General features: G+C 36.9%; 2 protein-coding genes across 5 annotated transcripts in view; one reads left to right on the forward strand and one right to left on the reverse strand.

The window, feature by feature from the left end:
- SELENOF (selenoprotein F) overlaps positions 1–4,856 on the reverse strand; it is a 59,663-nt gene extending 54,807 nt beyond the window's left edge. The window contains exon 1 of one of the 2 annotated variants that reach the window (XM_025935252.2): positions 4,505–4,856. In XM_025935252.2, coding sequence (XP_025791037.2) covers positions 4,505–4,588 — 84 coding nt within the window. In that variant the 5' untranslated portion in view covers positions 4,589–4,856. The remainder of the gene's footprint in view (positions 1–4,504) is intronic. The other variant, XM_025935251.2, reaches the window with a different exon arrangement.
- Positions 4,857–5,165: 309 nt separating this feature from the next.
- Positions 5,166–27,991, forward strand: part of HS2ST1 (heparan sulfate 2-O-sulfotransferase 1) — a 172,215-nt gene continuing 149,389 nt past the window's right edge. Inside the window, exon 1 of one of the 3 annotated variants that reach the window (XM_086717462.1) lies at positions 5,166–5,667. In XM_086717462.1, the coding sequence (XP_086573588.1) occupies positions 5,544–5,667 (124 nt within the window). In that variant the 5' untranslated portion in view covers positions 5,166–5,543. The remainder of the gene's footprint in view (positions 5,668–27,991) is intronic. The other 2 variants (XM_025934976.2, XM_086717463.1) reach the window with 2 other exon arrangements.

A 27,991-nucleotide genomic window follows, 5' to 3' on the forward strand; every position in this document is an offset into this window, starting at 1 on the left:
AACTTTCCCTAATTCAAAGTAGGATTGACAAGCTAAAAGACTCCATTCTTTCCTTCATGCATTACTCATGATTTTTCTGGTATCACTATTTCTTTCTAGATGAGGGTTGTTGTCAGGGAAACTGAATCAACCATATTGTAACATTACCTATTCAGGCAGAAGTCTGGTATATACAACTTACTATACATACATATGAATGGTTGTCTCTTAACTTACCCCTAGTCTCAGAAAACTCATAAGTTTCTCATATAATTGTGAACGGATTTCAAATCTGAGACTAAACCAAAGGGATGGGATTATCGATCAACCCTATGAAAATGAATACCAGAAACATGGCCATTATAGCAAGCTCTTACAAAGCACCAGATATTCTGCTAATAAGCATTTTATATCATTACTCCATTCAATCTCAACCACTGTCTTAAGTAGTTATTATCCCCATTTTACAGAGAAATAGAGGCTTAGGATAGTTAAGGTAATCTAAGATAACACAGCACACAGGAGGTGGCAGCATCAAGATTGTAATCCTGATTGGCCCTCAAAACCCTCATTATGAGCTATTTCAAAGAATCCATGATGCACCATTTCAAAGAATCCACGATGCACCATTATTGTATGTACCACAAAGAATAATAACAAAAATGCTGGCAATTATAATCCTGTCCCCCAGACTGATGGAGGTGTTAACCTGTGAAGAAAAGGGGAATGAAGTGTTATGTTTCAGAATTAAAGATATACAGTATCATTCTGTACTGCTTTGGGTATATAGTGCCTTTCAAAATATTGAAGAAATATTATGAATGAGCTAAATGAAGACTTGAATACCACTTAGTTCTGGGTGCCCCAGAGAACAGCTCCCGTAGGCCATACTCAACTATTACTTTTCTAACGCTTAAGCATATTCAGAATGTATTTTCAGATTAAATCACTTTATATCCTCCCAGATGTCACCTCACTGGAATGCTGATAACTGTGCATTACTATTAACTTTAAATTAAAGATCTACAATGGCACAGTGATGAAAACTTGTCTAGTCTAAGGACTCAGAGGTTTAAATAAACAAAGAAGGAGCTAAATCCTCTAACCAACCCAGCAGCTCAACCTCAAGGTGCCAAGGAATTCTTTCCTCATTCTCTTTTCATTCATCTGTCAGGTTCCAAAGATTTGGCTTATTGTTACCACTGCCAACTACTTATTCTAGTTGGCCTCCCCCCACCCCCCGGCTTTAGCCTAACTGGGAAATGCAGTTTTTTAACTTCTTAGTGTTTTACCAACAACCCTCCATGCTTCCCTTTTCATTCTCAAGGAATTTATTGACTTATTTTCTTAAAAATACTACTTATTACTGAAGAGACAGAAATACACCTTAGGGAAGTTAACAATTATTTCAACAAGGGTGAATTCCTCAGAACTCTCTATTTTTGGAGTCATTCTGCATTTGTGGGAGTGGGTGGGGTTCATCACCAATCTACACAAACTACAGATATCCTCAGGATTCTGATAGCAAGGAACAAACACAAGTGAACTAGGAAGCCATCCACACGTCAGAAGGATTTTAATGATCAGAAGGATTTTAATGAATACATACGAGGAACAATATAAAAAAACAGTCCCCAAAAAAGTCTCTGTATTCCCTTTGGGTACGATCTAATTGGCACAGGAGCTGGGGGAGTGCACAGAGTTATGGTGCTGTTAAGACTGTGCATCTGTGTAACAGAGTATAAGATATGATAGAATATGCGAGGGAGAGAGTACACCTGGCTTTGCAAATCTGGAAATGGTATGTAAATTAAGCTCTGCATTTTATCTAAATACTCTACTTTAGGCCTGGTGAGGGAGAGCGTGGTACGGGAGATATGCTAAAACAAATGACCCCAGTTCTTCAGCTCTACCTTTTGGCTCTCGCAGTAGAGGTAAGATTTGGGAATTAAACCTGGCTAGACAAATACGTATCAGGTGAAACAGGCCTTGTTAAGAAATGTTCAAAATAGACTCCACCTTAAAAGCAACAGGGAACCACTGAATTTTAATAATGACAGTTCTAAGTTTTAAAAAGATGACTTTGGATGCATCATAAAGATTGAACTAAAAAGGGGGAAAATGAAATAGGGAACCTTGTTTAAGGAAGCTGTTGTGGGAATTCCAGGCAAGCAAAAATAGTGGCCTGAATTTAGGTACTGCCTATGGAAATAGAATTAAGTGGACTGGCTTGGAAATTTTTAAGGGTTTAATGACTAATTGGATTCAAAGAGTGAAAGAGAAGAATTTTTAAATGACTACTTGCTGGGTTGGGCAATTGGGAAGCTGGCAAAGCCAACCATTTAGGTTCTGATAATTATAAGAGTGAGCCAGGAGGCTGTTATCGCTAAGGAGAGAGATACTGGTGGCCTGAATGAGGAATTAACAATAAGTGCATGCATTTGAGAGAGATTTAGGAAGTAAAATCAACAAGACTTGGCAATTGCCTGATGTGAGGGATGTAAAGAAAGGAAAGAATCAAATATCCAACTTTCTGACTTAAATTCTGTGGTCACTGTGGTAGATTATTTAATGGCCATAAATTCCTCCTATCCTGATATGTATATTTCCATATACATATGAGGAGTATGTCACTCCTCCCATTTAGAAGTAGAGTCTGTTTCTCCATCCCTGAAATCTAGACCCGCCCTATGATTTGTTTTGACAAATACTGTGGGGTAGAAGTGATATGTGTAATTTCAAAATATATGTCAATGCCTCCTGGGCTTCAGGAGGCATTGCAGCTTTTGCTCTTTAGGAGTGCTGCCCGGAGACTGCTATGAAAAGAAGCTGGGCTGGCCTGTTGGAGGCCAAGAGGTCACATGGAGGAGAACCAAGTTATCCTGGCTAACAGCACCAACTAAGAATGAAGCCATCTTGGACCCTGCAGTTCAGCTGACCCACAGAATTATGAGAAATCCTTGTTATTTTAAGCCACTAAGTTTTGGGGTGGTTACACAGCAGTTGATAATTAAAGTGAAATGAGGGGAAGTCAACGTGAAATGTTATTCCTTATCTTTGCATGGTGGACTCAAATTACCCAAGATAGGCAAAAAAACAAACAAACAAAACAACCCCCCCCCCCAACACAAAAACCAACTTCCAGTAGAAAGTTCAGAGAGGGGTCTTTCAGTAATTTCTAAGGCACCAAATGCCTGAATAACAGAGTACCGTAATATTAATCAGAGAAGTAAAAAAATCCACCTTTTAGGTATGGTTGCAAAAACAGGCAGGATCTTGAAACCTTTTTTTTTTTTCTAATTTGACTTTTTATTGTATTTTTTGAGAGACAGAGCAGGAGCAAGGGTAGAGAGAGAGGGAGGCATAGAATCCAAAGCAGGCTCCAGGCTGTCAGTACAGAGCCCGAAGGGTTTGAACGCAAGGACTCAAGATCATGACCAGAGCTGAAGTTGGACACTGAGCTACCTAGGTGCCCCAGGATCTTCAAACTCTTTGAGGAAAGTAAAGCAGGGGTGTTTATAGAAGCCTTCGGTATAGGTCCTAACTCCCTCAAACCTTGGATAAACCAATCAAACCAGGTCTCCTTGGAGAAAAATTTTCAGCAGCAGGTTCAGAAAAATAAATACCTGAAGAATTACGTTGATAATGAAGCATGTAAAGGCTCCCACAGTGCCTAGAAAAAAAAGTTATTCATTCACATAGCAAAACATGGACTGCAAGATTCTTGAGAGGAATTAACCAATATTAAGTTGTACCTAACCCAACAGAAAAATAAGACAAAATTAGCTCTATCCCGTTCAAAGATTGAGAACGCACCTGTTGTGTTAATGGAGAAAAACTAAATAAAAAAGTTAACACTGCCCGATTTTAAACGAGATGAAGGCTATCGATTTTAGAAAATCAATTTAAAAAATTGTGCTTTACCACGGAGTAGTTCCTTTAATTGAAACGTCAAAAACCACAAATGGCACTAAAACGTACCCAACAGCACGTGAATAACGTATCAGAGATAAAAAGGTTTGTCTAACAGTGAATTAGACACCACTAACAATTCAGGGGAAAAAGTAAACAGAAAATGTACCCTGAACCAAAGACTTGGGGCTTTCTTCTAAGATTTAGGGAGCCTTGTCACAAGGAACGGTAGGTAGTCCCTTGTATTTCGTCCATTTAAAAACAATCTTCATTCCTTTCCAAGGTCTATTGCCTCCCCCCTAGCCCCCCCCCCCCCCCCGCCTCACTGTGTGGTTTACAGACTGTTATTAGCTGGAGCTCTGCAAAACAAGATAAATACTACTCAAGATATTCTGAAGTCAGGAGAAAGAACCGCTAGAAACCCGGGCGGGAAAGGGAAAACATCAAATCAGGAATGAAGCCACGTAGCATTCCGGCCACAGCGGTGGCTAAGGAAACCCAGACCTCCCACCCTCTCCAAGTGTGGCTCCCATTCAGTACTGAATGTTCCGTCTTCCTCAGAGCAATATCCCCCACTCGCGTCTAGGATGCCGCGGAGATGATCTTCACTCACCGCTTGAAGTACAGCCGCCAAGAGCAACCGCAGCCCAAACGACGGCCCCAGCCATCCACTAGGCCCAGCCGCCATCGCTACCATCTGCCGTAGGTCTCCAACTGCCCAGAGGACCCCGCAGCTAGGGGCGTCCACTCCAGAGCCTGATCCAAAACAGGCTACTAATGGCCGTTACTATCAAATCTCTTACTCTGCAGAGACGCGTATTACCTAAGGGTATATGGAAGCTTAAAGATGGTCGAATACCTTTATATTTCATATAAATATAAAGTCGCTGGGTCCTTTCGATAACCCCTATCAGGCATTTTCCTAAGCTCCCAAACTTGTGAAGCTCCGCGTTCCTTCCTTTTATTCACGACATTTCGTCAAGCAGCCAAGAAGCTCCGCCTTTGGCAGTCTAGGCCTGCCTCCTTCTCCAAGTTTACCCAATCGAATGTCGCTTTGGTTGACACCTGCGGCAAAGGAAACCAACCGTAACACGAACCAAGAGCAAAGCTCCGGGGTTCTTCGGTCCAATAGGCACAACGGAATGGGAGCAGAGGGTGGAGCCTCTGGTTGCCGAGCAGCGTACGTGGATGCGTGCGCGTGGTGGCTGAGGGGGATGGGCAGGGGGCGGAGCCGAGGGCGGCGCAGCCGCAGCCGCAGCGCTGGCGGAGGAGCGCGCGGCCGCGAGCAAAGGAGGGAGGGAAGGAAGGAAGAGAAGGAGGCGGGCAGGCAGGCAAGCGCGGGGGTCGGGGACTGAGGCAGTAGAGAGAGGCGAGAGCCCGGCAGCCGCTTCGCGCTGTGTTTGCTGCGCGGGCTTTTGGAGGGGGCGACCGTTGAGTCGGTCCAGGAGAAGCGGGCACCGGCGGCGTTGGTGCTGGCGCCTGGGGGCGGGGGACTGGAGAGGCAAGAAGGGGGGTCGCTGCGGTGGTTCTCTCGCTGTCGCGCTCTCCTTGCCTTTCTCCCGGCTCGGTGGGCTTCCCCCGGCGTCTCACTCGCCTCCGGGGCCCCGCTCCCCGCCCCCCGCGGTATGTCTTGATCCCGAGCAGCGGGTTTCATGGGGCTCCTTAGGATTATGATGCCGCCCAAGTTGCAGCTGCTGGCGGTGGTGGCCTTCGCAGTGGCGATGCTCTTCTTGGAGAACCAAATCCAGAAACTGGAGGAGTCCCGATCGAAGCTAGGTAAGGAGCAGAGCCACTCGGGGCTGAGTGGTATAGAAGGGGTCGGGCCAGGGAAGAATGGCAACCCGAGCAAGTGGGCTTTCGTCTAACCTGCGGTCTGGCTCGGGGGCAGGAAGCTGAAAGAGCTTGCAAAGAGAGCTAGGACTGGGGGCAGCGAGAACACAAGCTCCAAGAAAGGTGTGAATTAAGCTTGAGTGGCGTGCTGGGCTCGCGAGGTCACGGGGCAGAGGTTGCTAGGGTGGGCTTTCCCGTGCCTAAGGGTTACCCAAAGTAAGCATTCCAAGGGGGAGACAGCTAAAGAAGACCGAACTCAGTAGGGAGCGGGAACTGCTGGAGGAGGCAGAAACGCTCAGCCTTGCGTGTTTTCTTGAGTCTGCCGAAAGCCCTGGCAGTGCCAGTCCAGGGGTGTGCTCATTGAGACGTTGGCACCTGGAGACAGATCTTTTGGGGATGGGGCGGTTCACGAAGGGAAAGATGCTCAGAAATGGAGGGAGATACTGGGAATGATGGTGAGTAGAAGAAATACACTGTAGTGAGTTGCACTCTTGTGCTGGGGGCAGCAGGGGACCACACAACTGACGGGGGAAATAGGCTGCCAGGTAGGACAGGAAAGCAAATAAAAAGCTTTTCAGTGAGGTACTGAAAGGAGGCATACAGGCATTTAAACTTTTTTTTTTTTTTAGTGGAGCTGAATTTTGTTAATATTTTGGGCTTAAGAATAGGAATGTTATGTACGTGGTTCCCGGCAATATTGATGTAATGAATTTAGAAGAAGAGGGAACGCTAAAGGGGAATTATAGTTAGATTGAAGTTTGTGGAAGGAAAAGTAAGATTGTACAATCAATTAACCATATCCTTAAGTATCTTAAGGAGTTAACAGTGATTACTTTAATGAGAGAAGAGGTCTCAAGTACAAAATGTTGGAGTATGAAGTTGTGAAAGACCAGAAAAATGCACAGATAATAGGTACTTTCAGATTAGTAAGGAACTTTGGCATTTGGTAGGAATTTTGCATGTAGAGGGAGTGTTAAAAGAATGTCTGCAATACATTTTGATTAAAAAATGTACACGGCATTTAAAAATCAGCTCAAGAGGCTATAATTTGAATATGGAAAAGAAATGTAGTGTTTTTATGGGTACACTTTCACCTGTTGTTTTAAATACTTTTTGAGAAGCAAGCAATAAAATAGCAGCAGCAAAATCATTTAGACTGAGTAACAGCTAGATGCTGCTGTGGGTGATTATTAATATTAAGGAAAATGTATTAGCAAATAATTGTTACAAGTATAGCTTCCTATTTGCAGTTTTGGCAGACTTTGCAGAAAGCCTTGGAAACATTTTGAAGAGCAGTCTATCAAAGAGCATCAGATAAATCTAACTGAAGTGCAACTAAAGTTGAAGGAGGAGCTAAGGATAATTCCAGTCCTGAACTCTAGGGTAAAACTATACGGTTTTGAAGATAGATCACATTTATTTACCATGATTTTATTAATATGTATGTTGTATGATGGAAAAAATGTTCACCTTACATATTGAAGGTTGGCCAGTACAGTTTTCCTTTCTGTTTGGATACACTTCGCAGCATTCAGGGTCATATTCTGGCCTCTTTAATGACCCAGCTTTACAGAAAAAAAATGACTCTTGGAGAAATTTGAAAGTTATATTAAAATTTAGATTTGTACTTATTCTTTGTTATATTGCTATTTAGATTTCTTAGACACATTACGCTGGTAAGGATAACCTCACTTTTTTATGTTCCTTTTTTGCCTCAGATTTTCTTCATAATATTTGAAAGTGGGTTCCATAGACACAACCTAAATTATTTTAAAAAGAGGATTATCTTAACATGTAGAAAGCCACGGGTAGAAAACAATGTGGTTTTTTTTCATTATATTTTGTAAGAAACCTTTAAATTCCATCAGAAAGAGTAAATATGGATCAAACCAAGTACTCAAAAATAAGCTAACAAGAGGAGCTCAGATACAAAACACTTGAAGGAACTAATAATGCTCTGGAGCTGCAAAAACATGGCAAATAAAATGTATAACTTTATATCACTAGTTTTTATTTTTTAAAAAGAAAAGTCTTATAAAAAGCAGTACTAAAACGGATGTTACCAGTTAGTAATCTTAGGGAAGGAAGGCAGAGAAGGCATAGTTGATAATCAGACTCTGTACTAGGCACTTCCATACGGGATATTCTTATGTAATCTTCCAAGAACACTATAGAAGACTATTTTTACAGATGTGGGAATAGGCTCAAAGGTTATATAACTTGACCACAGAGCTAGTAGTGGCAGAATCAGGATTGGAACCCAGGTTAAGTGTGATTCCACACCAAGTGCTTCTTTAATTGACCAGCCTGCTTAGGGCTTTGCACTGACGCTACACTAAGATTTAGCAGTTTGAGTAGAATTTTTAAATGGTAATATCAATGTTTAATTGCGTTTATTGCTGAGAATGAATATAATTCTGAGAAAATCTAATTTCTGACACAAAGAAATTGGTTTAGTGTAATGTCTGCTCCTTGTTTATATCCATATAATGAACATAATTATATTACCCAATGAAACGACTGCAATAGTTTATTTCTGTTTTAGAAAAAAAAAAAAAGCCTGTGGTTGTTTTCTGTAAGTGTAAAGCTTTCTGTTAGCTTATGCAAAAGTTATAAAATTTACACAGGCAAATCTATCAATTTAAGCCACTAAGTTTCTTCTGTTTCTTGAAGACTTTCCCCAACCAAGATTATGTACATTCTCTAGATTTTGTTATAGTATTTTATAATTTTTATTTCTTACATTTAGTTCTTTAAAGCATTCATATATTTGTAGAGATTTATTGTAATTTCTCTCAATGAACAGCACTTATGGCAAATATTAATAAATAATTCATTTCTCACTGTATGTTACAGTTTTTTTTCACATAGTTCCTTTTTCATATATTAATTTTTTTTATGTTTTAGAATTGATTTTGAACTCCATGTTTTTTACTAATTTAGAGATTCTTTAAACCTCAAAGGACCTGTATATAGACTTCAAGGTACCCATAAATTCCCTGAAATTATATGCACAGCTTTTATTAGATTTGTGAAGGCATATGCGATCCCCTTAATAGTGGGAATCACTGACTTGGAGTAGATGGTTTGTATTTAAGTGTGTTTTTATTTCTTTGTTTTTAATATTAACATGCAGCTTGTGAGTTACATTTAGGATACGAACACATTAGGAGAAACGGTCTTTGGGATGTTATGTTGAAGAACATAGTATTTAAGTCATTTTATGTAAGTCATTTTATTAAAATGTATACTTAATTTTTCTAATGTAAGATGACATGGAATCAATGAAAACTGTTACTTAGCTTAGTATTTACTTCGCTGTTAGAGCTGCAATTTGTTGCTTTTACGAAGCAGTTTTTTCTAAATCTTCAGAGACACGTGTAGCTAATGCTGACTGATGGAACTGCAATGAAACCTTTGTTACATAAATATTAGAATTATATGCTTGATAATTTTATTGTCTATAGGGTCTAAGCATTTAAAATAATGTTTGTTGTTTGACTACTTCTAACACCACTACGTGAATTTACAAATACATTAGGATATAATCTTTTAAATGAGGACAGTAACTCAGAATGGATTGTGTAATCCTCTTCACTGGATGAAAATTATGTTACTCTCTATGTTCTTAAAATCCCCCTAAACTTATGAACTAATTCCAGGACTAAAGTTGATATTGTTCTTTGGAATTTGGTAGTACTTAAAGTGCCTGAAACCGTTCAGCGGTGTCTGTAAAATGTTCCAAGAATGATAGATTTCTCTACTTTTGCAAGTAGAAATTGTTTGCAAAACTCATGGTAGCTACTGTTTAGAGGACTTTGGATTAATTGGAATGCAGTTATTGTAGAATTGCTAATTAGTGCCTCACTTAGGAGTCCTGGATAGGATATCTAGCGCCATAGAGTAGTCACTAGAAATAGTTGGTCTCAATTAAGGTAACCCCAGGATGTCTGTCTACCACTCCGTTAAGACTTCTAATAGCTTTTTGGTACCTAGTGGAGTGGCAATAAAAACGAATATTCAAACACTGCTTCCTGAAAGACCACTTTTGAGCCATGGTCTTACACATATCTGGACTTTACAGTCATGGTTCACTTTAGCGTAATTGTTTACAGTTTCCTACCCACCCACTAGTAACTGTGTTTATGTACTTTGCCTTTCTGCCTGTTAACTATGGATTAACTGCCTGTTAGGTCACTTGTGTACCTGATCCTGTTCCCTAACCTACAAGGCATGGTTCCAGAAGTTTTCCTTTGTTCTCCTATAATCATCATGTCTTCTCTTTCTGCTTGAATATTCTTAAGCAGAAATAGACTATGGGCATGCTATTATTTCTCCCATCCAAAAACCAAAACAATACTTTCTCTTGACTCCCCTTTTCTCAGCCAACCTCAGTTCCATATTTTGTCTTCCCTTTGCAGTATAACTAAAAACTTGTCTTACTGACTCCAGTTGCCAAACTCACCAGTAATTTCTCTAAATCCTATGCTCAATTTTTCGTCTTCATTTTATTTGACCTATCAGAATTTGACACAATTGATCACTTCCTCTTTTTTTGATAGATTTTCTTTACTTGGTTTTCAAGATACCATAATCTTGGTTTTCTTCCCACCTCATTGGTCACTTCTCTGAATCCCGTGTTGGGTTCTCCTTTTCTCCTCAACCTCTTAGCATAAGAATAACCTTCTCTATTTACTCTTCTCTATTTACTCTCCCTTAGTTGGTGATTTATATGCTGACAATTTCCAAATATATAATTCTTTTTTTTTTTGAAGGCACATTTTAAAAATAAATTTTTAAATTTACATCCCGGTTAGTATAGAGTGCAATAATGATTTCAGGAGTAGATTCCAGTGATTCATCCCTACGTATAACACCCAGTGCTCATCCCAACAAGGGTTGAGGGCAACCTTAATGCCCCTTACCCAATCGAATATATATTTCTAATTCAGGCTTATTTCCTAGTAATTTGGCTGCCCACTTGAATTTGTCTTTGAGTAATTAGTAGACATCTCAAGCTCAGTGTTTTCAAAATGGATCTTCTGATATCTTTGTCCACTGCCTCATCCTAAATCTATTTTATCTTTTACCTTCCGTATCTCAGTCAGTTGATGGCAGCTGTATCCTTTCAGTTGCCAGGGTTTTACTTGCCTTTTCTTTTTCTCACACACTGCATCTAATCTGTCAGAAAAATCTTGTTAACTTTATCTTCAAATATTTCTAGAATATAACTACTACTCAGCACTCGCACTGTTATCACCCTAGTTCAAGATACGTACCATCATCTCTTCCCTGGATTACTGCCATGTCTTAACTAGAATGCTTCCACACTTGCCTTTCTACAGACTATTCTTAATATAACAGCTAGAGTGATCCTTTTAAAATGTAAATCAAATCATGTCACTCCTCTTTAGAAACTTCCTGATTTAGAGTGATGCTAACTCCTTTTAAAACAAAGCCCACAATTTTTTTTGACTAAACACAGTAAATGACTTTTTTCCCCATTCATATATTAAATGATCATTTTGGTGGATGGTTTTCCTTTACATGGGTGATTGATTCAGGGTCTCAGGTACCTCCTGCCTTATAATTCTACCATCCAGTCTTTGGAAGTTTTCTGCTGTCATCCCTGGGTAGGGGCAAGAAAGGAGTGAGGAGCCCCCCTTTCTGAACTTTTTTGGCCTCTTGTATCCTCAGTTTATTGATGAAGACAATTCTTTATCCTTATGCAAGGGGGGAGGTTGGGAAGTGGGGTTTTTAGCTGGCAGTTACTTACCAGTTCCAACTGTGTATTATAGAAGAGGGCAGCATACATTTGAATTTTTTGAATTTCTTTGCATAAATCCTAAAATTTATTTATTTTGTTTTATGCCTCAACATATAAACTGTCTCAGTAAGTGTTCTATGAACGTGAAAAATGTATATTCTGTTGCTGTGGGGGTGGAACATGCAGTAAATGTCAGGTCAAGTTGGTTGGTAAAGTTGTTCTATATCCTTGATTTTCCTTCTGCGTACTTGTCCATTAATTATGGAAAGAGGGGTTTTGAAGTCTCTGATAATAATTGTGAATTTGTCTGTTTTCCCCTGAAGCTCTGTTACTTTTTGCTTCATGTATTTTGAGGTACTATGATTGGTACATAAACGTGTAGGAATGTCATGTCTTCTTGACTAATTAACCTCCTTTTCATTATGAGATGAACCTTTTTATTCTTGGTAATATTCTTTGCTCTGAAACCTGGTTGGTCTGATTAGCCACTTCAGTTTTCTGTTGATTAGTGTAAGCATTGTAGATTTTTTCCCACTCTTGATATCAACTGGTTTGTATCTTTTTATTTAAAATGAATTTCTTGTAGGCAGTACATAGTTGGGGCTTTCATCCAATTTCATAATCCCCATTGTAAATAGTGGTGTTTAGAGCATTTACAGCTAATGTAATTATTGATACGATTTGGTTTACATTGCTGCATTACTATTTGTTTCTTATTTGTTGCATCTGTTCCATTTCCCTTTTTTGCTGCCTTCCTTAGGATTAGCTGAGTATTTTGTTTATTCCATTTTATCTCATTTGTTGACTTACTACCAGTGCACTTTATTGTGATTTTATTTTATTTTATTTTTTTGTGGTTGCTGTAGGGTTAATGGTATATATTATACTATGTTGTGTGTAAGAACCTTAATCATTATACTTCCATTTCCTCTCTCCTGGATTTCTGCTATTGTTATTATATATTTTACTTTTACGTGTAAGTTCTATTATGCATTATTTTATTTTAAACAGTTATCTTTTAAAGAGATTAAATGGGGGCGCCTGGGTGGCGCAGTCGGTTAAGTGTCCGACTTCAGCCAGGTCACGATCTCGCGGTCCGTGAGTTCGAGCCCCGCGTCGGGCTCTGGGCTGATGGCTCGGAGCTTGGAGTCTGTTTCCGATGCTGTGTCTCCCTCTCTCTCTGCCCCTCCCCCGTTCATGCTCTGTTTCTCTCTGTCCCAAAAATAAAATAAAAAACGTTGAAAAAAAACATTTTTAAAGAGATTAAATGTTCCTGCTTTATATTTAGTCATTCATTTTCCATTCCCATTGCTCTTCACTCCTTTGTGTAGATGCAGGTTTCATTTGGTACTATTTTGCTTAATCCTGAAGGATTTTTTAAAAATTAGTTATACTGAAAGTCTGCTGGTGATGAAATCTTTTCACTTTTGTATGTCTGAAAAAGTCCCTAGTTGCCTTAGATATTTTTGATGGGTATAGAAATTCTAGGTTGACACATATTTTTGTTCTTTCAGTACCTTACATATGTTGTTCCATTGTCTTTTGGCTTATGTTGTTTCTTATGAGGCTGCCATCATTATTCTTTTTGTCCAGCTGTACATAATGTCCTTTTTTTCTTTTGACGGCTTTTAAGATTTTCACTAGGTTTTAAGTAACTAAAATGAGCCTTGCTGTAATTTTCTTCATGTTTTAGTATGTGTTGTATGTATGTATGTATTTATACTTCCAGAGTTCTTTTTTTATTAATTATTTATTTTTTAATTTGCATCCAAGTTAGCATATAGTACAACAATGATTTCAGGAGTAGATTACTTAATCCCCCTACCCATTTAGTCCATCCTCCTCCCACAACCTCTCCAGCAACCCTCTGTTTTCTATATTTAAGAGTCTGTTATGTTTTGTCCCCCTCCTTGTTTTTATATTATTTTTGCTTCTCTTCCCTTATGTTCATCTGTTCAGTTTCTTAAAGTCCTTATATGAGTGAAGTCATTTATTTGTCTTTCTCTGAGTAATTTTGCGTAGCATAATACCCTCTAGTTCCATCCATGTAGTTGCAGATGGCAAGATTTCATTCTTTTTGATTGCCCAGTAATAGTATGTGTGTTATTTTTGTTAATATTGTTACAGTATATATAACTATTTTGCTTAACAGTAACTTTTAAAAAAATAGAAATTAAAAAAAATCTGGCTGTACTGTATAAACATCATAACTAAAATCCTACTGCAAAAAATGAATTCTTCTTTAGTCTTAAGAGAGTTGTAAATTCTACCCTATTTTTGTTCTTCAGAAAAGAGCCACGTGATTCATTAGAGCTATCTGTGGTTCTTTCAATTTCTTCTTCTTTTTTTAATGTTTGTTTATTTCTGATGTGGGGCTCGATCCAACAAATTATGGGATCATTACTTGAACTGAAACCAAAAGCTAGACGCCTAATCCACTGAGTCACCCAGGTACTCCTCTTTCAGTTTCTAAGGTGTGATGTAAAAGGACAATATCTTAAGTAGTCAGTGATGAGAAATACAATATTTTGAATATAGGGAAGAATGTTCGAGCTTTGAGTAAATTGAGTTATTGAATTAAAATAAATAAAATCCTCTTTCAACCATGCATTTGACTTAGTTGTTTTAGTTTTGTCCATGTCATACTGAAACTAGTTCAGCAGTTGGTTTTGACATGAAGATTCTTTTTTTTTTTTAACTTATTTTATTTTTGAGAAAGAGAGATAGAACAAGCAGGGAAGGGGCAGAGACAGAGGCATACAGAGGATCTGAAGCAGGTTCTGTGCTGACAGCAGAGAGCTCAATGTGGGGCTCGAACTTGAGAACTGTGAGATCACAACCTGAGCTGAAGTTGGGTGCTTAACCAACTGAGCCACCCAGGCACCCCAATGACATGAAGATTCGTGATCAAATGTAACTGAGAAGTTTGTGATTATTTTGTATTTAAATTATTTTGTATTAAATCTACTTCTAATTGCCAGGATTTTTAATTTCACCGTAGTATTGTTTTTTAACAAAACACACCCATCTCTAATAAAGTGTTGCATATTCCCTGTGTGCTATACACCTTTGGCAGAAGGCCAGCATAGCTCAATTGTTTTCTCCATGGAAGAGCTTATTAGAAAACCTGGCTTGACGTGATCTTAAGGTATAGATTAACGGACAGCTTCTTCATTTTATTATATAGGATAGAATAAAAACCATTCACTGTTGTCCTTCACGTTTTGAAGATTAAAACAAAAGAGTCAAACACGCTTCTAATGATATTTTAGTGTCTCAAGATAGATTTCTCAGCAAGGAAAATTAGGGGTGTGTGTGACTTTTGATCCTGAACTTGGGAATTATTATGATAGTCTCTCTCTGATTTGGGATGGACCTTTTCAGGAATGTCTGATTGATGAGATGCCATAGAGTGCGCTTTTTGTTTTGTCCTAGGTTGGAGCCCTAACTAATTAAGCCTGTGACTAGCTACCATCTAATCTAACTCATGACACTCTGACTTCCTTTTGGTCTTTTTTTTTTTTTTTAAGTTTGTTTGTTTGTTTATTTATGTTGAGAGAGTGCACAAGCTGGGGAGGGGCAGAGAAAGAGGGAGAGAGAGAGAGAGAGAGAGAGAGAGAGAGAGAGAGAATCCCAAGCAGGCTCCACACCTTCAGTGCAGTGCCGGACACAGAGCTTGAACTCAGGAATCCTGAGATTGTGACCTGAGCCGAAACTAGGGAGTCAGATGCTTAACCGACTGAGCCACCCAGGGGCCCCTGCTTTGGTCTTTTTTTTTTTCTTACTTGACTTGAATTTCTTCCTTCTTTACCATTGTGCCCATGTTTCTTCAGTGGTTTTTCTGCTTCTCCCACTAGTGGCAAGCCTCATGACCTCTGAACCTTCATCTGTAACAGACAATAATAATAACTAACATTTATTGAATACTTATTGTAAACTAGACATACTTTAAGTGTTTTATATGTATAACTGCATGTAGTAAAAATGGTGCTTACTTCTGTTCTCAGAGAGTGGGAAGATAAAATGCTCTTCAAATGATATAATGAAAATGTTTGTAAACTATAAAAACTACAGTTATAAATTGTTAATAATAATAATATATTTACCTTCTCTTTGTTGCTGTTGTCTTTTAGTGTAATGTAGTTTTGAGTTTACATTTTTTTTTTTTTTTTGCTGCTGTAGGCTTTGCCCACTGTCCTACCTACCCAGTGCCTATACCAGGATTACAGTCGTCTGATATATAAATCAAATGATGATGTTACAGGAGTTAAAGTTTTGACATTCAGGCTGTTTTTTTCCTCTTAGGAAGGAGTAAAAATCACTGGCAGCTCATATTATTGTTCCTAAAAATAGACATCTATTTACTTTCATAAAAATTATAGAAAAGCCCTTTTTTTAAAAAAAAATTTTTTTTAACATTTATATATTTTTGAGACAGAGAGAAAGCATGAACAGGGGAGGGTCAGAGAAAGAGGGAGACACAGAATTAGAAAAGCCCTTTTTAACATGACTAAAGTTTCTTCAGTCTTTCCTCCTAATTTTTGCCAAGTTGGCGGTTTAAGGATAGATTTTATAAAATGCACATTAAATTTGAATTGTGACAGGAATTTCTGTGTGTGTTTGTGTAAAATAGTTCTTTAGCCTCTAAATAATTTTTTTAAGTGTTGATAGTCAAATTAGTAGAGGGAGAAAGAACCTAAGTCTATTTCTCCACTATGGAACAAGTTTTATATAATAGTTCCTTTATTGTCAATATTACCACAATGATTCATTGTCATATTCTCAAATACAGGGGAAAAAATGTGTTTTGTATCCTTTAATTTAGGAACTTCAACTTTTTCTTATTTTTTATTTGATTGTATTTATAGCTTTAATGCTGGGATTATGAGAATCTCAAAGAACAGAATTCTTGACTCTTACACAGCATCAGAGGCTTTTCAACCTTCAACTACACTTAAATAGAATGCTTCAGCCTCTGAGGTAAATTTTGGAATGGTAGCATATTTGCTGCCTTTTCTTTAGGGAATCAGGGAAGCATTCCATACTTGCATTTGATTACACAATAAAAGCAAAGTGGGAAACTCTTAATAATTTAGTAATAACAAAGATTGTTTGGGAAAATTGGGCATCTAATCATGAGGTTATAATATTATAGCATAAATGCTTTGTGATAATGCTCTGTGATTTAAGGTTGTTTTCACTGTAAAATCCATTAAGGTAGAACCATATATGTATTGAGTATTTAACTGCATTTTGACAGAGAATTTAAGACCATGTTGATTATTTAGAAAAAGATTATTTATGGTATGTAAATAATCTTTTTATTCAGTTTTTAATTTAAGAAAATCTGATAAAATGGTTCGTAACTTATTCACGTAGCCATGATGGCTAAGAAAAATATGGATTCAGTTGGTATTTTTAAGCTACAGTTTTCAAATAGGATTTAAAATAAGTATTGTTAGATTAACATTAAAGGCTAAAAAGAAATTGCCAGTGCTTAAATGAAAGATAGTTTTGAGGAGAGCTGTTGCTTTTATTTTTAATATTTTTAAATCATTTTTTATTATTTATTTATTTTTTCTTACTAGTCCTCTGTTTATTCATGGTATAGTACATACAGTTTTACTTAATTGATGTAATATACTGACTTCTTTTATAGTCCAAGCAGTAGCAACCTAATTATCTTGGATGGGGATGAAAATCTTTCTGAATAAATAAACTGATGCACAGAAGTCATACAACATTTTGTTTTAGGCTAGGATCATGATCCAATATATAAACTTAAGATTTATAAAATTAAGATTGCTGATTTAGTAAGTAGCAATGCCTAATAGTCATTTTTCTTTATTAGAACAGCATTAATGATAGGAAATAAGTAAGGTAGTTACTAAAGGCACAAGTACTGTGAGTCATAATAAGTGGGAGCTCTTTTCAAGGGAGGAGACCGAAGAGGGCAGGAAAAGTGTAACAATCTAGGTTAAGTTAAAATGGTTCACCTGTCTTCCTTAAAAGCTTCTGAGCATGGTTCTGAAGGAAGTAATGCAGTTATGGTATGCTTATAATAGGACGCAATAATAATATTATTTGTCAAAGTAGTGACCTTGAGAAAGTTATACATTAAAAATAATGTAGTTGCTAAAAATATTTCTGGACCTGTATGGAATTGGATTTAGAACTTTTAAAACTACACAAGATCATTTTTATTTCTTTATGGATATAGTTTAAAATTATAATTTAAAAATTTAAATTATAGGGGTGCCCGGCTGGCTCAGTCAGAGGAGCATGCGACTCTTCATCTCGGGGTTGAGTTCAAGCCCCATAGTAGGTGTAGTGATTGCTTACAAATAAAATCTTAAAAATGTTTAAATTATACAAGTAATTATAGATTATTTGGATAAAGGGGAAAGAAAAGGTAATCCTTATTACACATACTAACAAGTCTTTGCAAGTTTCTTTAATGTAGGTTTCTTAGATAAAAGTGATTATAATATTTTATCTTTTCATTTAACATCAGATCATAAACATTTTCCTAGGTTGCTATCATAATAGCTAACATAACAGTGTAATGATAAGCTCTCTTTTGAAGAGGGGAAATAGACTTATTAGGGTTTTAGCCTTTCATTATGGTAAACTGTGAAGTAACCACTTGTACTGATTTTGTTTCATTTAGCTGCAATACTCTAGAATATTTATTTTTTTTAAGGTTTTTTTTTTTTTTTTTTTTTTTTTTTTTTTGAGAGAGAGACAGCATGAGTGGGGGCGAAGGGAGCAGAGGGAGAGAAAGAGAGAATCCCAAGCAAGCTCTGTCAGCATGGAGCCCAAAGCAGGGCTCAAACTCAGGAAAACCTTGAGATCATGACCTGAGCCGAAACCAAGAGTCAGACGTTTAACTGACTGAGCCACCCAGGCACCCCAATTCTAGAATACTTATAATAAGATATGAGTTTCAGAACCTCCTTAGTTGGATTAAAATTTAAAATCCCAATCTAGGATGCATTTGACTTTATTCTGCTTTCCCTCGTGAGTTTCATCCAGCGTGGATTCAAGTTTCGTGAGGCCTCAAACTTTTATAATTTCTGGGGTCCTTTTTAAGGAAATAAAACAAAATTATGGATATAAAATCATGCCTATGACTTTTGGATGGGACCATGTCAAGTGTATGAACTGAAAGTTTAAACTTTATTAGCTTTATAGTGTAAATCCATGCGTGATTCCATCCTTCTGATGCCTCATGATACTCAAAGTCCAAGAAGGAAAGTGCTGATATACTAAAGAACTATTCTTTGTTTTTCTTTAAAGCAAATTTTATGTCTCTTCATCTGTACATTTCTTTCTCTATACCTACACCCTAGCCCTTTTAATTGTGAATGTTTGGTTTGTGAAACATTTAGATGAAGTTATAAAACATGGTTGATGTTGGAGATAACTGCTTGGGTCTGGGGAACAGATAATTAATATACCAACCCTCCGCCCTGTTGAATTCTTTACCGATTGAACAAATACATAAGGAAATCAGATGGAGATCAGAAATTTAGTTGGATAAAGCTGGATTGGAAGGTTTGGTGTAGATATGTCCCCACAATGGCCTTCCCAGTGCTTCATCTCTGATTAAGATTTATCCAGCCATTTACTGCTGTAGACAACTGCAGTCCTCTTGCCAAGGGCCTGAATGCATACATTCCTTTAAGTCTATAACACAGAGCAGCAAAAACTGTGCATCTGCAGATGAAGACTGGCTCTAAATGGGAAGGAACCTATGTAACACCGAACAGAGCATGCCCAGTTCCATCTCCCAAATTCACTAGAGAAGTCTTTTACTTTCTCCCTCCCCACACTATGTTTTTTTTTTTTTTTTTTTAAGGTATTAAAATAAAGGAATTAAGACTACTAACAACTTTCCTTAGATAGTAATTGGCTTTTAGTTTGGTTCATGGTATTTTTATGTATGCCATAGATGGTGATTTTGAAATAGTTAAAATTATTCATCTTTTAGGGTTTTTGCCTTTGGTTATATATATATTTAAGTAAAGATGTATATACGTATATAATTCTATCTAAGTGTGTATGTGCTTAATGCTATTTTATTTTTATTCTTTCTGTAAGAGTTTTCATTCTTTATATAAACCTTGTTGCTAATACTTAACATTTTTTATCTCTGAAGAAGTTTTAACATTTCTTGCAGGCAGGTCTGCTGGTAACAAATTCCCTTAATTTTTGTTTCTCTGAGAAAATCTTGATTTGTCCTTCACCTTTGAAGGATCATTTTGCTGGGATGCAGAATTCTTCATTGGTGTTTTTTTGTTTGTTTGTTTTTTTCCCTTTCAACACTTTAAAAATATTTTACTTCAGTCACTTCTTGCTTTCATGGTTTCTGAAGAGGATTCTGATGTAATTCTTAACGTTGTTCTTTTAGGTAAGGTGTTATTTCCTCTGGTTTCCTTCAAGATTTTCTCTGTCTTTGCTCTTCTGTAGTTTGACAGTGATATGCCTAAGTGTAGATATTTTCAGTATTCTGTTTCATGGTGTCTGAGCTTTATGGATCTGTGATTTGGTATCTGTTCTTTTGGAAAATTTTCAGCCATTATTACTTCAAATTTCTTCTGTAGTTTTGTTTTCCTCTTCTAATATTCCCATTATGCATATGTTACACATTTTGTGATCATCCCACAGTTCTTGGATACCCTGGGGTTTTTTTTTTTTTTTTCTCTTAGGTTTTCAGTTTGGGAATTCGTACTAACATGTCTTCAAGATCACTGATTCCTTTCTTGGCTGTGTCCCGTGTACTGATGAACCCATCGAAGGCATTTATTTCTGTTACAGTGTTAATGGTAATTTATCTTTGTTGTTTTCCTTTGGTTCTTTCTTAGGGTTTCCATATCCCTGCTTACATTACCCACCTGTTCCTTCATGGTGTCCACTTTATCCATTGAAGCCCCAGTATATTTATTATAATATTAAATTCTCAGATATGGTAATTCTAAAAATATCTGTTATATCTGAGCCTGGTTCTGATGCTTGAAAATTTGAAATTCAAGTGTACATAGACTTTTCTGTATGACCATAGGGGTATTTTCTAGCACCGTTGCTTAATTTTTTAAATGAGAATCTTCTTTCCCAATACATAAAATATCAATCACTTTCAATTAAGTTGCTGTGAATAATTCCTCCTGTCCATTTCTGTTAAGCTTTTTCATTCTTTTCCCAGTTGAGTTCTTTATACTCACACTCTTTTGACCGGGCTTTTTTTTTTTTTTTTTCCCTTGGAAGGCAAGGACTCCCTATGTAGCTTTTGTGATAGCCCAGTTATGAAAAACAGTGGGATAAATGTTCACATTATAACTTCCTTTTATTGGCTTAGGTGGTGTGGATTAGTAGAAGAGCAAAAACAAAAAACAGTGAACATTGGCAAGCGTTCAGGTATTTCTTTTGTATCATTCACCTTGGCTCCAATCAGTGACTGCTTATGAGTAAGTTTTCTCAGCCTTAGAAATAAGGAGTTGAGAATAATGTGTGGCTAACTGATTAGTATCCACCTCAGAGAGGTGTTGACAGAGAAATGTCAAAACAGTATAAATGCAAACTATTATGATAGAAGCTGTTCTGAAAAAAACAAAAAGGAATTGAACTTGTAGAAGACTCTTTAAGGGAGAGATTGGATTTGAGTTTCTGTATGGTCTTTATTTCTGAATACTAATTAATTCTTGAGCATATGTAAAACTTCTAAGTTTTTTTTTTTTAAAGTTGTGAAGTGTTTATGCAAATAGGTTCAATTTAAATTTCTTGCCATATAAAATGTGTAGGAGGGCTTCTTGAGGTTTGCTTTCAGACTAGGTGTTTTCTCATTGATAGGGCTGAACCATTTTCATCATTAGCTTTTGTACTTTTATTTTCTTTAAGAACAAGAGTTAAAATGTAAGTCCTTAGGAAAAATAAATGTTTCATGTCACACTTATTTCAGGGTGCAGACTAGTTGCAGCTCTATGTAATAGTTAGTTGTAAAAGGTGTTTCCATTTCTCCCAGATCTGTGGGTTCTCTCTTATTTGTTCAATTTGTTGACTTTGTTCTTGTGATGGAAAAATTAATTTGAGCTGAAGTATGTCAGGATCACTTAGGAAAAAGTTACCGTGTGTTGTACCACAAAAAAAAGACTACTTGGTTTTTTTGCTCCATATCATATATGTGCTTGCATTTTCTGTTTGTGTAATAGTGAATCAAGTTTATACTGTTAGAATCTTTCATGATTCTCAACGTTAGTAATTTGCTAGAGTCACCTCAGAAGCTTTTAAAATGGTGCTGGCTGGGTCTCACCCTCTAAAGATTGATTTGATCGGTTTGGGGTGTGGCCTGGGCTTCATTTCCCTGGGTGATTCTCCTGTGCAGCAAAGGTTGAAAGCCTCTGTTCTAGAGACTCAGACTGAATCTACTTATTTTGAACATATGCTGATGTTTTTTTTAAAATTAGCTCCTAAAAATTCTTGCCATAGTTACAAGACTATTATGAATATTTTAAATTATGTTTTTGAGTTTACCATGGTCACCTTCAGATGAGCATTGTTGATGCTACCTGTATCTGCAAGTTAACCGGATTTGGTCAAAAGATTAAAAGGCTTAACAGTTAAATTACTTTCAAAATATAATAAAAACAAGTAGAAAAATACTGGGGTTGTTTTGGGGGGGGGTTGTTTCATAACTTCTATAATTCAGGGGATGAATAAAGTCCCTGTTAGTACATTTGTTGTCAGCTATATGTTTTCACAAGGTGTTTTGTAAATCCGTCAAATGCATTTTAGTCCTTTTTCTCTCATTTTCAAAATTGGAACAGAGATTTTTGAAGTTGTATGTGCAAACGTTATTAAAATAGCTTCATGATTCTAATAATACTTAATTACTGTTTACTAAAGCTGCATGTTTAAGAGCTTTAGGTGACTTCATGTAGGTTTCTAAATTTGATAGGCTATGATAGGAAGGCCAATTAGATCTAAACTGACATTTAATCTTCTATTCAGAGCAGCTGATGTTACTTGGGGAATGGTGACTGTCTTATTTCAGCATGTTTGAGTATGGGAAAATTTACTAAACCAACATTTTCATATGACTTTGGAAAATGATGACTAATAAAAACACATTGGAAGGTAGATAAGCTATTCACACACTGGTCAAAGGTATGTGACCCAAGCATCTGTTATCTGCTGTAGAATTGGAAAAAGATGATATTAAGGATAATTTTAGAAGCATCTCCATGGGCAGTTATTGATCCAGGCTGATTGATTCTTAGAAAAATTACATCATAGTTCGTATTGGGTGCTTGCCTGTTTCTGGAGTCTTTCCTATCCTGTCTGTTGTGCTGCGACACTGTTCCTCCCAGTTACCTTCTATAAAGTGTCTGGCCTATGAAATGTATAATATTCCCTAAATTTCTTCTCTCTTTGTAACCAAAATTTCTCTTAGCCATAGAGTTTTTACTGGAGGTGAGGGGTAGGAATGATGGGTTGAGAGAGACAACAATTTATGAAATTTTCCCCCTAACCATATATTTACCTTATAGCCTGTATACCCACCATTTGGCTTTATTTAAGTATTAATGTATTTCCACATTTATAATAAAACATTACAGATATGTCTCAAAGCCTCTGGTATTTCTAACTGAACCCGTTTCCCTCTTTTCCTCTGCATGGATAACCACTGTGTGGAGTTTATTTTTTTTCCAAAATTTTTTCATAAACCAAATCAATCTCTTAAGTAATAAATCAAAATGAGGGAAATTTGAGAGGGAAATGTTTATTTTTTTATTTTTTATTTATTTATTTTTTAATTTACATCCAAGTTAGTTAGCATATAGTGCAACAATGATTTCAGGAGTAGATTCCTTAATGCCCCTTATCCATTTAGCCCATCCCCCCCCCCCCACAAACCATCCAGTAACCCTCTCTTTGTTTTCTCTCGATATATATTTTTTAAATCTTTATTTATTTTTGAAAGAGAGAGGGACAGAGTCCAAGCAGGGGAGGAACAGAGAGAGAGGGAGACACAGACTTTGAAGCAGACTCCAGGCTCCGAGCCATCAGCACAGAGCCCGATGTGGGGCTCGAACTCACCAACTGCAAGATCATGTCCTGAGCCAAAGTTGGACGCTTAACTGACTGAGCCACCTAGGCACCCCTGTTCTCTATATTTAAGAGTCTCTTTTGTTTTGTCCCCCTCCCTGTTTTTATATTATGTTTGCTTCCCTTATGTTCAGCTGTTTTGTATCTTAAATTCCTCATATGAGTGAGGTCATATGTTTGTCTTTCTCTGACCAATTTTGTTTAGTATAATACCCCCTAGTTCCATCCATGTAGTTGCAAATGGCAAGATTTTGTTCCTTTTGATTGCCAAGTGGTACTCCACTTGTATGTATATACCACATCTTTATCCATTCATCCGTCGATGGACATTTGGACTCTTTCCATACTTTGGCTATTGTCCATAGGGCTGCTTGCTATAAACATTTGGGTACATGTTCTCCTTCAAAACAGCACACCTGTATCCCTTGGATAAATACCTAGTAGTGCAATTGCTGGGTCGTAGAGTAGTTCTATTTTTAATTTTTTGAGGAACCTCCATGCTGTTTATTGTTTTCCATAGTGGGGGAGGGAAATGTTTATGAGCAGAAACTTGATACCCCACTTAGAGGTTATTTTTAGTGATAAAACCAATTCTGCCACTAGATTTTGTTCATCCTTCTGAATCTGAATGTTCTGTACTGATTGTTTAGAGACTTTCCTGTTAAAAACTCGTAAAAAAGCTTGTGAACATAGCCTGTAAGGGGACACAGAGGATTAATTCTACTTTGTTAAAATCTAGTAATGTGTGTCAAAATGTGATTATGGCTTGTTGACAAGGAACCATTGGATGAACAGAATTCAGTGTTTATGGGACTAGGTTGTTGGCAGGCACAATTAACAGTGCCAGCATCACCATAACCAGCCAACTCTTTTATCTCTGTCAAATAAGAGATCAGTCCCTTTAAGTTTTAGATAATGAATAGAATTCATTTAGACTGTAATTTACAGTGCACAGCTGAAATAAGTTATTGTTGATTAGATTATCCTGATAATGCTATTCTATTTGGTTCACATGAAAAGGGCTGAAGTAATGCAGAAGAAGGTAAAACAAAGATTATAAACCTTTTTAGAATTCAAAAATGTAAGTAAAATTATTTCAGAATTAATGGAAATATTTTGCATTATTTCTAAGAAAATAAACTTTTTGGAAGACTTTTCCTGTGGCTCTCATTTAGCTGTTTGTGGGAAATGAGAAAGGATCCATGTATGGGTTAGAGATAGATTTCCTGCTTTAAGCTGAGGCAGTGAAGAGCCTCTTCTCTACCCCCTGCTCCCCCAGCCCCCATGCATCTAAGAAGAACTACACTTCTCTTCATTATTAAGGTAAGGTTAGCATCACACTCCATTTTCTTAAAATGACAACAAAACGACCTTTCTTGCTTCCACTCTTCCTGCCCCTGAATTCGTTTCCCTTTAGAGCTCTACTTTGGTTAGTCCTTAATATTTCCTTATCTCCTAGGCTTGAAAGCTGGGAGTGATTCTTGATTCTTTTTCCCTTAATGTATAGTCAGTCACCAAACTTCCTGGATTCTGTTCTTTGTCTTTTAGGCTTACTACAGGCTTGCTGTAAGCTTTTCATTTCAAACAAGCATGAGATGTTTGAGGGTTCTTCCAACTTTAAAATACTACATGACCTTTACAATCTAAAATTAAATGTTAGAATGTCATATTAAAGGCTTGTTGAGGGAATATTAATAATAAATTTTGAACAAAAAGTACTGATTTTAGATCAGACTCCTCTAAAAGGATTCTAAAAATTGAAAATAAGACATTTAGAACTTTGTGCTTAGTGTGAAGTCTTAGTATTAATGTTACATGTGAATCATTGAATATTAATAAGGTTTAAATGTCTGATACTGAACTTTGTATCTCATTTTTTTCTGGAGAGAAAACTTTGAGTTCTTATTGAAGAGAGAAGAGCAAATTTACTCTAATATTATATTGACCAACATCTGGGCAAATGGGAGGACCTGGTCCCCAAGGAAAAAAGGTTTTAATTGAAAATTTTTATTTCTGAAGTCCTCTTTCAAAGGATTTCAAAAGTCACTTTGAAAGATTTATAGTGTGTTGTTCATTTCCTTTGGGGATCGTATACTGTGAAAAGAGACTATTGGTTTGGTCTCTTTATGAGAGAATCATGAAAGAATTTATTTGATAGGGGAAGATTTCTGTGAGAGTCTAAACAAAGTTTTGAGGACGTTAGCTTTTGAGGATTTGACTTTTGAGGTAGAGTGGGTGGTTAAATTTGAGTAAATTAGAAAATATTAAAGGCCAGAATGACATAAAGATTTTTGACTTAGTGATTAAAAAAATGAAACTTTAGGGGTGCCTGGGTGGCTCAGTTGGTTAAGCGTCCGACTTTGGCTCAGGTCATGATCGTGTAGTTCATGAGTTCAAGCCCTGTGTAGTACTCTGTGCTGACCGCTCAGAGCCTGCAGCCTGCTTCGGATTCTGTCTCCCTCCCTGTCTGTTCCTCCCTGCTCGCACTCTGTCTCTCTCTTTCTCTTTCACTCAAAAATAAACATAAAAATTTTTTTTTTTTTAAATGAAGCATTAGTGAAAGTTGACATATATTTCTAAGTGGCATTTTGATAATTTAGGTTTTTTTGTTTTAAATGGTGGAAAGCATATTTACTTGAAGGCTGTAAAGGCTGTGGTGGGCCTTTTTCTCTAATGTAGCTAACCTAGTTCCTGAATCTGCAAAGAAGGGTGAAAAATGGTATTTTTAATTTCTCAGACTTGTTTCCTTATGTTCATTAACTCAGATAGTCATGAAGGAACTCCACTGGATACTGGATATTTTGCTGTCTTCGCCCCACTTTTGTTACAAGTGTAGCTTCAAAATGATCTATTCCTTTGGCTTATTTCTAATGTTCAGACTGCTAGTTTCTTCCTTCTAAAAAGCCAGCACCTGTTATCTCTTATAGCTTTCTAAATTTTCTTGGGAATTAATAATTTGTTTCCCTTTGAGCACCAGCTGCAAGCACCAGCATTCTGACTGACTTTCTGAGAGGAGTAGGTGTTTGAAGTTCCTTTGAAGGAGAATGGAATTTGATCAAGGATTTTAAGAATGGATAGGAATTTGACAGGGGAAATTCAGGCAGAGTATGGCATGATCAAAGGTATGAAAGTGGAGGCACATACAGTATATTCAACATATGGGATGTGATATGGCATAGTAAAAATGTACAGTATTGTTAGGATATAGGAGGGGATACCATTGGGAAGATAAGGAAAAGATTGTAGAACTCTGTGAGTTCCAGGTCATTTAGTAATATTATCTATCACTTATTGACTACCTACTATGTATTCAAGTCTGTGTTAAGCCCTTTATGAAATAATCTCATTTAATTCTTACAAACAACTATCCTACGTGGCAGGTAATATCCTCTGAAGAAACTGGGGCTTAGGTTAAATATGTTGATAAGACTCAAAGAGCTAATAAGTTAGATTTGAATCCATATCTCTCTTATGATATGTTGCCATCATAGGCCTTTCTAGCTAATTAAAATTGCTTTGTAGTGACTTGTAGATTTTATACAAGAAATGTGCAGTGGTCTTGAACTTCGTTCTCACAAACTAGACAGTTACTGTTACATTGGACTGAGTGAAGAGCCATGGTTATTAATGTACCAAGCTTCAGAAGAACTTTAAATATAAATTCGCTAGTACAGGGTCATGAACCGATGGCCCCAAAGAGAAGAGTGTTTATTTTGGATAACAAAATAACTTCCTGATATCCAAGGCTTTTTAAAATAATAGAAAGCCTCTGGGACAAATGCTCCAAACTGTATGTTCGTGGAGACGCTCATCACTCTGTCTAGGCTTTAAGTATTTGACAATTTAGGTCTGGGGCGGAAAGCATCTGCTTTTACTAATGTGGCTATGTACCTTTTGGCTCCTTGATTTTAGAAGCTGATTCATATGTGTGTTTTAATTTTTTCTAACCCAGAAGTGGCATTCTTTATATTTTAAAGGAATGCCAAACAAGTATTTTTGTTATTGTTGGAGCAGGTGAAGGATTTCCTTTGAACCACAGCAATTTTAGTAACTGATAGCATGAGAATTAAAGAACTTTGGAGTTGAAGTTACTAATAAGTAATTGTCTACTAAATTCTTCTTGTACAGGTAAGGCAAATGAAGCAAGGAATTAGATGATGTGGCTGCAATTACTTACTTATTTTAGGCTATTAGAGCTAAAGCACTTTTTACCAAACTGCGTTACCCCAGTGCAGCTACCCTTTTATATATGTAGACCACAGCCATAACCGTCAGAGTCTCTTACTGGTTATGAGGCTGCCCTCCTAAAGCAATGGTCTTATCTGGTTGAGATATATCTTCTGGGAATCTTTCACAAAATACATGTACTTTTCCTTCTTTGAAAACCACTTGGCTAAA

The sequence above is a fragment of the Puma concolor genome, chromosome C1 (assembly GCF_028749965.1).
Source record: "Puma concolor isolate L17-30 chromosome C1, mPumCon1.1.hap2, whole genome shotgun sequence".
Classification (NCBI taxonomy): domain Eukaryota; kingdom Metazoa; phylum Chordata; class Mammalia; order Carnivora; family Felidae; genus Puma; species Puma concolor.